Source organism: Sparus aurata, chromosome 5 (assembly GCF_900880675.1).
Source record: "Sparus aurata chromosome 5, fSpaAur1.1, whole genome shotgun sequence".
NCBI classification, from domain to species: domain Eukaryota; kingdom Metazoa; phylum Chordata; class Actinopteri; order Spariformes; family Sparidae; genus Sparus; species Sparus aurata.
In genome coordinates this window covers 17,225,587-17,238,535 of record NC_044191.1, presented here as the reverse complement: position 1 = coordinate 17,238,535, position 12,949 = coordinate 17,225,587, and the positions used below count along the sequence as shown (strand labels likewise).

Here is a 12,949-nt window from a genome sequence, read left to right as displayed (position 1 = left end):
GGAGCAGGCCTGCTCCAGCAGCCTATAACAGACCTGCATGTGTCCACCTATAGCTCGGTGCTGTGTGCCCACTGCGGCGGGCTGACAATGACTTGAATGCTGATTATTGTGAAGATCGACAAAGGACACAAGGAAAGGAGGAGATGAACCGTTTCCTGAGAGCTGGGGAGAATGGAGGGCTGCTGACGGACTGCAGGGAGCTGTCACCCAACCACACCGCCTCCTCCTCCACCACCTCCACCTCCACCTCTTCCTCCTCCTCCTCCACCGCCTCTTCCATCTCCATCACCTCCTCCTCCTCCTCCTCCTCCAGCGCCGCTGGCTCAGCCGACAGACACGCGGCCCTGCCCTCGCTCCAGACCCGGGGACCTGTCGGCGGTGGCGGCGGCGGCGGCAGCGGCGGGTCGGAGCCGAGGAGATCCGCGCTGAAACGCAGCCGAGCCGGCCGGGAGGGACGAGACGAACCGGAGGCGGCGGATCGCGCAGCGGCTGCCGCGGCTGCGGTGCGCGGCGGCAGCGAGTTGTGCGTCGGGCTCGGTAAGCAGCAGCAGCAGCAGCAGCAGCAGAGTAGGGAGGCTCAAGGACGCAGCGTCGGTGGAGACGGTCTGGAGATGATTTCAGCGGTCAGCAGAGACGCGGACGGCTGCGGCAACAACAACGGCGTCTCCGAAGTGACCACGGCCTCTCCTGCGAGCTGCGCCAAAGGCAAGGAGGAGAGGAAGGCGAAGAATGTGATCCGGGGCTGGAAGAGGGAGAGGGACAGGGAGAGGGACAGGGAAAGGGACGCCGCCGCTCCTCCCGCTCCTCCGGTCCGGACGAGGAAGGAGAAGCCCGCTGATGGCTCGTCTCCTCCTCCCTCCGTCTTCCTCCCGTCGTCCGCCCTGCCCGAGCATCATCTGTGCCGCGACGGCCCCGGACACTGCCACTGCGCCGCGCCGGACTCCAGGATCACGGGAGATAGCAGCGGCGCCAACAACGTAAACAATAACAATAATTGTGGGAGTAGCGGCGGCAGCGCTGCCAACAAAACCGCGCTGGAGTGTGGAGTTAAGAGCGGCGGCGGCGCTATTGTTGTCAGGCGGCAGCATGACGACACGCCGGCGGCCAAGAAACACAGGGGAGCCGAGAAGGTAAGCGGCTTTTTATTGTCTGGAGGCCAATAATAATAAAAAAAAAAAAACACAGCGACATAAAATAAACCCAAAAACAAACAAACTATGCTTCACACCTGCAGCTGCTTCACCCTCCAGTGTTCTCAGGAGGGGGATTCTGTCACTGAAACATTGAAAGGAAGAAACAGAAAGGAGAGAAATGAAATATTTTTGGTATTCAGAGCACACACACGGAGCCAGATGCAGGTGTGAAGGCCACAAAGAAGCCCGTGCAGCAGCAGACACACAGCAGGGATGTTTCAATGGATGGATGGAGGGATGGATGACCGCCTGCCTGCCACATAATATTTATTTCCTATTGTTGTTGCCCAGCTGATGTCATTGTTCCCAGTCTCACTGTCTGTCCGCTGATATTTTGCCATGCTGATGTATAGAGATGAGATTTTTGTGTGTGTGTGTGTGTGTGTGTGTGTGTGTGTCTTTTTTTCTTTTTGAGGGGAGATGAAGAGAGAAGGAGGAGGAGGAGGAGGAGGAGGAAGATGAGGAGGGAGGCAGCAGCAGCAGCAGCAGTGTGTCCTCCATCTCCATCCTCCTCCTCCTCCTCCTCCTCTTCTTCCTTTATACCATATAATCCAATCCTCCTTGTTTTTGCTGGTGACTATTTACACGTTGCAGTCACTCAACAAAGGTGGGGGGGGGGGGGTGAGAACGAACCTCTTTATTCATCCTGTAAAAAAAAAAAAAAAGAAAAAATGTTGTTGCATATTCACAGGCTTTGTTTGCTCAACACCCATTGTGTCAAAATGAATTAGGTGCTGGAGCCAAAATCTTTGCGAGTGAGACATAAATGCTGCGGGGCTGACAGGTTGGACCGCTGAGCTATAACGAGCCGCTGCGAGGTCCATTTTCTAGTCGTTTAAGTGCAGAACAGGGGACGTTGCCAATTGTGAAATCATTTTTTTTAGGGGGGGGGGGCTTAAATAAGTTATCCGCAGGAGAGACAAAGATGGAGGAAGATGGAGGGATGGGTGGAGAGGTGAAGTGGGGGAAAGAGATGTTTGATAGAGAGGGAGGAATTGGACGTGACAGCAGAGGACACGGGCTGAAAGAGTCTGACAGACACAGGAGCAAAAAAAGAAAAGAAAAAAGAAGCAGATGGAGGATGTCTAGAAGGAGTTCTCTTCTTTTTCTCTTTTTTTTTTGGGGTGGATGCAGGATTAGACGAGGCAGGAAAAGCCGAAGCGTCCTCCCTGCTGCTGGCAGATGCTGCTGACAGGAGGAACGCTGGCCTGCCCCGGCTGCTTTGTTTATTTGTTGATCTGAAGGATTCCCATTCGGCCGCAAAACACACACACACACACACACACACACACACACACACACACACACACACACACACACACACATATACTCACTCTGAGCTCTTCTGTGACTGTAATTCATTCCCTGTCAGCAGTAATCTGGGCTCCACCGTAGAGTTTTAGAGTCCCGAGATGGTTGTAGTGGAGCTCCGGAAGCTTTCACACCCTAGAACAATAAAAACTGAGATTTATTTTGACATTCAAATGTATTTGAGGGATTTAAGGATAAGTGTCTGAACGTTTGGCACAAACAGTGTTGACAGCGGGACGCGTACCTGTATCTGTAGCGCTGGTTTTGAACCTTACTATTCAGATATCTTCGTTTTTTTCCATTGTGCATCAAAAAACCGTCAAGACCTCGGACTTTTCATAAATTACTGTGGTCTCCTTTTCCTGCATAACAGAGAGGAGACCATCAGTGAGAAGATTGGCAATTTCTACACAGCTATTATATTTTTTGATGCCCTTCACTGGGTCAGATTCCATAAATGAAAAAAAAAATATTTGTAATAGAGTGCTGAATGAATGAATAGGCTCCTCTTAACGACAGACATTTTGACTTGTCAAAGCAGGAAAACCTCAGGTGAAATTTGTAACATTAGTGATGGCTGCACTGTGTTTGACTGAGCTAGTTCCTACACATGTACTCTCATTGACCGGGACATTCAATAGGATGGATCCAATGATAATGTTATTTGTCAGACCAGTGCTTCTTTGTTCTTTGACAAGTCAAAATGTCTGCTATTAAAAGGTCATCGTCGTATTATAGTAAATAACCCTACACAGCTGGAGATACATCACTGCGTTGCCATTGCATTCTGAAAGTAGCTGTGTTAGGTTAAAAGTAGTATTAAGAATAAGTTGTTAGGTTCTGTCACTCACAACAGATGCAGTCAGTCATTTTTTACAGCAGGAAGCGGTGGTGCTCAAATGGCTTTTGTCCACGTCACAAAAATAAAAGTTTGTGCTGCTTGAATTCTTGAAGTGCTTCAAAACAGCAAGTGCCTCACAGTGAGATATCTAAGGATGATTTTATGAAAGAAATGGCAATTAAAAACAACCAAAAAGTCTAGAGGAGACCTTCGAGATCTTTTTTTCGCATATCATGAGTGACATATTACGACTTTTGCAACAAAACCACTTGGTGAGGTTTAGGTAAAGATCATACTTTGTGTTAGAATAACTTTGTTCAGTCACGTCTCTTGCATAACTTACGCTACGTAATGCTCACGCGTAGACTCACTGTACTTATGTAACATAACTTAAAAACAGATCAGTCTTGACTCCTGGTCAAACATGGAACCCAAACTGCAGTCTCTGGGGGGGCAGTGTAGTGTATGACCCATCCAGACACCCTGACTCCCCTCTGACTTGGCTCTTTCTCGCTCTAGAGCCCTGCTGCACCGGAGGGGCGCTTGAAGAAGTGAGGTCCACCGACCAGGCTGCTGTATTTGACGCCTTGGGAGTGCGAACGGGCTGTTAGATTACAAGATATCTTGAATAGGACAGACTATCTTCTCCAGACGAATACTAGCAGAAATGTTTTTATTCAGACATATAAAACAGACCTACAGTTACATCAGCTCCCTGGCAGGAGCGTCTTGTGCTCATATGAGTAATAATCTTTGTCTGTCAGGGTGATGTTGTTATGGCATGGTTAAACATCGTTCGGAGGATGTCTGCTGGATGTTTGGCTTGGCAAATAAAATCATCAGAGCTTGCGAATAAGTATGTAGCATTTTTAATGACGAACAGCAGCAGAAAGAAGCGGATGAAATGCTGAGAGGAGCCTCGGGCTGGTACGTTTGCTTCTGCTGCCGTGCATCATTAAAAGTCTTAGACGGCTTATTTGCAAGTGCTGATTACTTCATTTGCTAATTGAAAATGTGATAAAATGTGATTTTGTGATAGCCACCTTTCATACTCTATACTACTAAGACATTTAGCTCAGCACACCAATTTCTTTTGTTTTGAGCTGGGTGGTTGAGTCGGACAAAGTGTCCTTTGGACCAGGAGTCAGTGTTGGTGTCTTTTATCCATGACCGCCATCTTTAATCTTAACCACTAAACAAACCTTTTGGAAGGCAGTGACAAGCATCCAATTTTGTTTGACGGCTTGTTGGACCAAAACGTTCCTGTATTAAAAAGTAAGAAGCACTAAAGTCATGATAAATACGATTAAACATAATAAATTACAAGACAAAGACATTGATGATGGACATCAAACTAACGTTAGCTCTCTGTGCATCCTTTGGACTGTCGTGGTGAATCTGACCTGAGTCCTTCACAAAGTAATCCACAGGCTTTTATGGGCGACTGACAGAGATGGGGATGGTCTTTGTTTGTACGGCACGTTATAATCCACTCTCATATGGCCAATAAGGAGTGAATAATACATGTAAATTGCTACAAATTGTTACACAGAGCCCCTTTAATGTAATGCATCCCGTTCCTAATGTTAGTTTCACCCAGCAAGAAAAAAATGTTTGCAGAGGTTTGTTGTGAACAGGAGAGGCTGAAATTATATTTGCTTTGCCTTTTAAGTGAACTGGGTGATTGATGATTGACATTTCTCTCCTCCGCCCCAAACATTAACACGTGAATCCTTCCTTAAACCTGATTGGTTGAATGCACCGCTCGCTACGCTGTCATCATGGTCTTTGCTTCTGAATTTATAGCAGCTAAAAGTACGACGGCCCGAAACATCACATTTCTTTTTCATTCCTTAAATCCAATCCAGACCCTTGTCCACGTGCTCAGACACATTCATTTTGGCACCCATCTTCCTTCCGCGCTGTAGTTCGGCTCTTTCCAAATACTGTAAATATCTCATTTCGCACCTCAGTGTGAGGCCGGATGTGCTTGATTATTCTTGAATCAAACACTTTAATTGCTGTTTCCATTTTTATGGTTTTAATGCTGTCGGAAGATTGAACCGAATCAACTCAAATCTCGAGAAGACTGTGAGATTTTATGATGCATCACATTTAAATTGAATCAGAATTGGATTAAGTAGTTACACCCCTGCTGACAGGAACAACTGTGGCAGTACTGACTGAAATAGCTGTATAAATCCTAGATATATGAATTCACAAAGCTTAGAAATCACATTCTGTTTAAAGAAGATTGCTACTCATAACCCTAAATTAAAGATTATATATCATATTAGAGAAGGCAGAGATCCTTCTGTGCTGGGTTTAAACCTGATACCCTACAGTGTATCTACACAGGAGGCGTTTAAGCCCCATCTTTCAGTCTGTCTCATGTGCGACGGAGCAGATCCACTTCTATTATAATCGATACTGCTGTCTACACAGGCTGTGTCACACTGGCTGTGTCATGGCTCACGTTTCACTCGTGCCAAACACGCATGAACCCAAAGTGTGTTATTATGCTCGAGTCTAATTTTCTTCCATTTAACATGCATAATTATGGAAATTATGTGGTGGTGGCAGATTGTGGTTGACATAATACTTTGCTTAAACCGACTGTATGGAGAAGAAGTCACTGTACTATTGTAAGGGTTTGTTAGAACTGTGTGACCGTACAGTTGTTCTTTGAGCTAACTGATAACACCAGCATGCTGTTAACAAAACTACTTACTTTTCCCTTGTGACATGCCCCGCCCCCTTTGGGGTGAAAACAGCCCCTATAACTTGACTGCCGGTAAATGCAAATTCTGGGGTCTCCGCCAATTTGATAGCATAAAATACGAATACCTTATGGACTTTTAGCTATTAGGACCCCAAATCTGATGGCCAGATGGCCAAGCAGTGTCATGTTGTATTTGATCTATGATAGGCAACGTTATGGAGAAATAAATAAAGAAATAGTGGTTGATGAAAGTCCTTTCAGTCCCAGTCTCCATCAAAGTGGACAATCCTGGCACACGCAACTACCTTATTGAATGTCCAGGTAATTTTGCTGTCATCTATCATCTTTTCTGCCATTAAGACACTTTATTTTGCTGTTTTATAATCTGTGACTTGATTGTAAAATGATTATATTGCTGAGGCGAAGCAGAGCCGCTGTCTCTGTTTTGACAGCCATTTGTGCTTAATAACACAGCCGTTTACTACGAGCTGAGACAAGGTCAAAACAGGTCGGTTTAGCTCCACTTCCAATGTTTCTATATGCTGGTTACAAGGTTCATTATTAGCAGGTAGGTCAGCTCAGTTTATGTGTCTTGTTAACATTAAAAGACCCTCTCTGCCTGGTGGTCTGTGGTCTGGACTCTTCTGGTTAACCAAACTCCATTCTAAAAGCAGGTTTTTTATGGTCACAGTACAAACTGTAGTTACAATTAAAATGTTTTGCATGTTTACTATCTTAGTTTAGCTTGTTAGCGTGCTGACATTTGCTAATAAGCTCTAGAAACAAAGTACAGCTGATGGGAATGTAATTTGTTTTAAAGGTATATAAACCAAAAAAGGGTTCGGAATTTGTTAACTTTAAGGGAACCAACCAAATTACACTTGTACCTTTGAGTACCAATTCACAATAAATTAAACAATGCCAAATTGACCTCGTAGTGAATCTTTAGCGTATAGAAAGGAAGAGAAAGAGCGAGACATCTCCCCGAAGCAAGTCACATTGAGTCGGGGCAATGCCTGCTGCAATATTGATAGAACTAGTTTGATAGACATTTCACATCTGATGTTAGCACGCCTGAAGCCAGTGCTGGGCATGTTAACGGAGACTTAATCCCTTTATGAATGGCAAAACCTGGTTGGAGAGGTTGTCGGTGGAGATAACTGAACATTTTCCACTGGCTTGATTGGCGTTATCGTAGCATTTTTTTAGCATTAGCCAAAGCTCAGCTTCTGGCTGTGCCCAAAATTTCTTACAAATATGCTGTTCACTATACTAAACAAATATGCAAGACTTTTTTTACTATGTCTGACACCTTTGTATTACACAAGTAGGATCTGAACTGTATGCCAGTTATTTACTGGTAAACTATATTACGCAAGCACCGCAATAATGACGACAACAGCAACATAACAGACAGTACTGGTACCGCTGCTTCTACTACGGATATGGCTGAAGAGACACCGCAACAGTTTGTTATACCGATATTGGCATCTTATATTTTACGATTGATATTACATTTTTGTTATAACATGGAGAGCAAAGTGTCACCGGATGAAAAATCAGAGGATCAAGTCATCATCGTTTATCGTCTGGGAACCATCAATGTCTGAATCAACATTTTTGGCAATCCATCCAGCAGTTGCTGAGATATTTCAGTCTGGAAGAAAGTGGAGGACTGACAGACCAAAATAGCCATTTCTGGAGCTGTTCTGCTGTCATGGCCAAAACTACACACATAAAGCGTCACAAAATCCTAAAAAAATGGCTGAAATAATCAAGCTTCCATTTTAAATCAAATCCAGCTGTGCTGACAGAAATAAAAGCAGTTCTGCGGCTTCCGAAGCTCCGGCTGTCATCTGCATGACAATAAGATGCACTTGAATTTGTCTGTGAATGACAGCGACTGCTCTGCTCTCACTTTCTGTCTGTCAGTGTGGATCCCTGCAGGCTGGATCAAGCTGAGACAACAAACACACTCTGCTCCTGTTGGATTTTATTGGTTTATCTTGAATTCTGATCACCGCGCAGTTTTATGTTAACATTCCTGTCAATGTCTGGTTATTCCTCATGACGCGCTTAGTGGTTTTAATTTCTTGTACGGTGACATTACATCCCGTTTACTGTAACCACAGGGCTGAGATGCGAAGCCGTCTTCCCGTCTTCAGGTGTGTATTAACAGGTTTGCAGAGGCTTGGTTTCCAATGGCGATTTTGACAATGTTTGGTTTATTCAGGGAGAATTGCGATCAGGGTGTGATGTTGCATGTAAACAGCTGATCCCGAGCGAGCGAGCAGGCAGACATCCGGATGGAGGGCGATCAGGGGAGGTGCCTTCAGGGAAACACACAAGAAGGCTTGTGAATATATATAAGTGTCACAGCAGCAATCCAGATGTTGTTATTCATCTCACCAGAATCTAACAGGAAATGTTCTTTAATTTTGAATATATATATTCAACCTAACTACTATTATTGCATGGACCAATAAATCTGGATTTGATTAAATGAATTCAAAAGCTGTACAGATCATTATAAAGCTATGAAGCCTTAAAATATTATTAATGCCCCCACTTTGTCCAGTGGAGAAAAAAACAACACAGTAACACTGTTAAATACGTTTTTCACGAACAAAGCTAAGAAAATAAATAAATAGATAAATAAAGTGACTGACAACTGGGTCATGGATAGTATTTTAATAATCAGGACCTACATCAGTAATGCAAAGTAACTATATAGACTTACTCAAGTACTGTAGCCGATGAAAAAGTTTAATGTGTAGAATCTAGGTGGATTTATTACCAGAAATAGTTATAGTTACCCAAAACTAAGGATTGTTGAGATCTTTTAAAAGGATACTAAACTAACCATAATAACTGACTGTCACAATAGAACAAATGTGCTTTTTTTTTATCAAACTGTTAAGTTCAATGGTAAAAAAAACCAACTCATAGTAATTAAATCCAAAAGGGCAAATTTGTGTTTGTGCCTAATGGAGACAAACCATTGTGTCTTCTTTGTAACGAGGTGGAGGCATTGCCAAAGGCAAACAATTTCTGGCAGCACTTTGACATCAAACAGGGAGCCAAGAATGGTAAATTTAACCACCAAGGAAAACAACAATTGTCGCAAGTGTTAACAGCAAAAAGGTGACGAAGCTTGTGTTGAGAGAACTGGCTTTGTTTGACCTGATAGCTCAGCACTGCATTATCAAGAATCTCTGCGTGGCGAGATCCTGGTGCTGGAAAACATAATGACACAGAAACAGTATGCTTCATTAAGGCGTGGTGCTTTAGCGTATGTCTGTCAGTATGTCTGTGGACATGTTTTGATGATAACTTTACAGTTGTGTAAATGTGATAAATGGAAGCTGAGATCAAAGTTGGGTGTCGTCTCTAATGTAGGAATGGATAAAAGATTAAGACTTTATTAATGTGACTGCTTTACCTTCAGATGGAGCCTCATTAGAATGTTTTCAGGTGATACTTTCATCACAGATTTTAATTTTGTCACTCCAAGTATTTTGCTCTGAAACCATCAGCCTGTAAATGATGCATCTGTAGAGCAGCTGTGCAGGTTTAATGCACCTTGCTCATGTTCACATCATTACACTTGCAATGTGTTAATGATGCTAAAGAGAAAAAAAGAAATATCTTAATGATGCCTCTCAACTCAACATGGATTATTACAGTGTGACAAAAGCAAAGAGATGTTGTGAAAAGAAAATGGGTTTGCCGTGCTTCAAATGTTCTTAATTTTAATGTCATTGCTAGCACTGAGTTTCATGTTTATTAGCAGTTGTGTCATTTTAAACTTCTACTGACAAGAGTTAATAGAGAACCATCCTATTTATTTAGCTCATTATCATCAGACAAAGGTCACCGGTGCAGGATTCAAACCCACATCGCATCCAACCTGCACCTGAGGCTGATAATCATCGGCACTTTGATGTTGTTTTCAAAGAATATTGGCTGGAGCGAGCCGCAGTCAGACAGCTCGGCCAGACAGTTATCTAAGAGCCAGCCAGTCAGACGTCTTTTCCGAAAACACTGAACACGTTTTTCTAAAGACACAAAATGTCTGACACATAACTCGGGATGTTGAATTCCAAACACGGACAAACCACCAGGGATCTGACTCACGTCCCCTGAGCTGTCGCATCTGACATGTTCGGAGACTTAAAAACATTTACAGCTGTTACACTGTGAGTCATGTCCACAATTTTTTTACAGGGAGTGAGCATTGATTTTAAAGGGTCTGTGCCTCTCTGTGTAAAAGGCAATGAAAAATTTCAACATCCAGAGCAGTCAGACTTGACTAAAGCTGGGTTTAGACAGACAACACTAAAAGAAAAAGGGTAGCTGCCATTCATTGCAGGGTTAGGGTGTACCGTCACTTTTTGATAACGATGGGTATGTGCACAAGCAACGTCAGATTACACACTCCAGTGAGAGGCATCTTTTTGCAGTCCGACTCACAAATGGGCAGAGAGGTGTGTTCAGGGTCACTCTCATCCATTATTCACTGTTTTCCATCCTTGAAGACACATTTCTGATGTTTGAGTTTTTTGGGAAACATGTTTTTTCCCCCCCTCATTTTGTTCCTCATGCTGGAGAGGAAAAATCATCAATTTACAGCTTAGTATAAAATGAGGCTTTAATTTCTGTCCTACAGTACAGAGGTAGGCTGGTGGGAGAGTTTCGCTTTGGTCTCTTCTGTCGTCTCCACTCGACTGTGATTGACAGGAGATTATTGGTTGAAAACATGGAAATCAGACAGGAAGAGGGCAAAAAGTAGCCCCCCTGGTGAATTTGAGAGAAAAATCTGAAGCTTCAGAAGTTTTTCAAAATGAGTGGGTGACCTTGGGAGTCCTTTCTTTCCTTAACGCCTAACTTCATCAGTATGCCTCAGCTCGTCTCACCATCCTGAGGAAAACTTTGTGATGGAGATATGCTGGTGTAAAAGAAAGTGATTGTTATTCTTCTAGTCCTGAACAAAATTCAGGTTTTACCCACAGTACATTGTCTGGTGTCAAGGTGATCGTGACAAACCCAACCCAGCTGTGCGTTTCGGCAAAACAATAGATAAGTTACAACTTTCAACAATTCTTATGGTTCAATTAAAAAAAAACATTTTGTCAAAACACTGCTCTGTACGTTCTGGTTAGATGTATGCACAGAAAGCAGATGGCCCAACTTCCCGCCAAAAATATCTAGTTTTTGCCCCCACAAACACTGCTGGAAATCGTCCTGAGGTCTCCTTAGAAATACCAAGTGGTGTCATATTTACAGATGTTGGAACACTGTGTTCCCTCATCAAATCTATCCAGTTGAAAGTTGAATTTTTTTTCCTCTGGAGAGTTTCCTCTGTCCTGTCGAGTTTACAGCTTTTAGTTTTGCTCAGATGTCTCACAGTGTTTGTTACGGTGACAAGGCTGGTTGCACAGAAAAGTTTAAGATACCAGAAAGCAGCCATTTACTAATTTTAGAAGAATGAACGCACCCTTTAAACCCGGGTACATCTGTATATTTGAATAATGCAACCTTTGAATAAAAAAAAAAATCAACTGCGACCTGGTAAAACAAATACATGGATTAGAAAATAAAAGTCAGAATGGTAACTGAGTTACCAGTGTAAGCAGTGCAACATTGATTAGTTCCACAATGAATATGTGATCAGTCATCTGCACCATTATAGCAAGGTGATAGAGACTAAAATGCCAATATTCGCTCAATACATTGACACTTCGATTACTGTAACTCCATAGATGTGTTATGTTATTACCCTTTGACTTGATAATTAAACAGAAGCTCACATACAAGAGAGGAAGAACAGGTGTGAACGGCTCTACTGACAGTCATTTTGTTTTTCTTCTTTTTTTTTAACATCAGTCCCTACTCGAGGCATAGAAGTGTGTTTTCAGAGCATTACAACAGCTCATGTGGAGGCTGCTGGCCTGAGAGTCCATTAGGTATCAAAGTATCAATGCCAACCAGTGTGAAAGGGCTTCATGGTACGACAGTACGCCCACGCGCTCCGCTCTGCAGGCTGGCAGGTTTTTTCTCTGCATTCATTCAGCGCAGCCTCCACTGCTGAAGGAAACACTAAGATAAAGGAAATTCATCATAATATTACCGCCCAGTTTCTGTCATTACCCTCGAAGAATCACCTCGTATCCTCTTCTTTCTTGCCTTTCATATTTTATTTAACTGCAGATTTCCTGACTTAGTGTTCCTCTTTACGCACAGGGGGGCTCTAGCTCTTCTGCTCGGGTAGCAAGCATCTCATCTAAAATCAGGTTGAGGATTCTTTCATCTGGATCAATCAGTACAGTGGAAAATGAATATGAATTGAATTAATTGGAAATTTTGTCCAAGTTGAAAAAAGTTTGGGAGTTGTGCTTGAAAGCTGTCAGTTTGGAAGACAATGCATTGTAAAATAGTTGTTCACAGTGGAGGATTTTGTGTATAAATTTTTTTGTACCTGTGGTCCTGATTTGCGTCTGTGTCTGGCGATTATCTTTGCTCGTTCATGTGGTGACATAGAAAAGAGGGAGGGGACTGCTAACTGCAAAACAGGAAGTAATCTAAAACAACGACACCTACAGCAGCTTTGAATAGTTTCTAAGTCAGCATTGCACTGAAGTGTTGATTATCAACATTTCGTAATATTTTATTGAATGGGTCCTTATTATCGCTAGATAAAGTAATCTGGGAGGCATGATGTTTCCTCCAGAATGTTTTTGCATTTGCACATCCACATCTGAGAGCTAATGGTCACATCAGGGGTTATGGCATTATATTTTTAAAAGATTATAGGCTGCAGTCATTAGCTGTACTTCCTTGTACTTCTGCAGCATTTCTGTGGCAGGTTTTAGGCCCATCAGC

The 12,949-nt window shown here is 43.0% G+C and overlaps 1 protein-coding gene across 1 annotated transcript in view; it reads left to right on the top strand.

Moving 5' to 3' along the window:
• Positions 1–2: 2 nt before the first annotated feature.
• znf608 (zinc finger protein 608) overlaps positions 3–12,949 on the top strand; it is a 52,255-nt gene continuing 39,308 nt past the window's right edge. Inside the window, exon 1 of the mRNA XM_030416527.1 lies at positions 3–1,130. Coding sequence (XP_030272387.1) covers positions 144–1,130 — 987 coding nt within the window. The 5' untranslated portion in view covers positions 3–143. The remainder of the gene's footprint in view (positions 1,131–12,949) is intronic.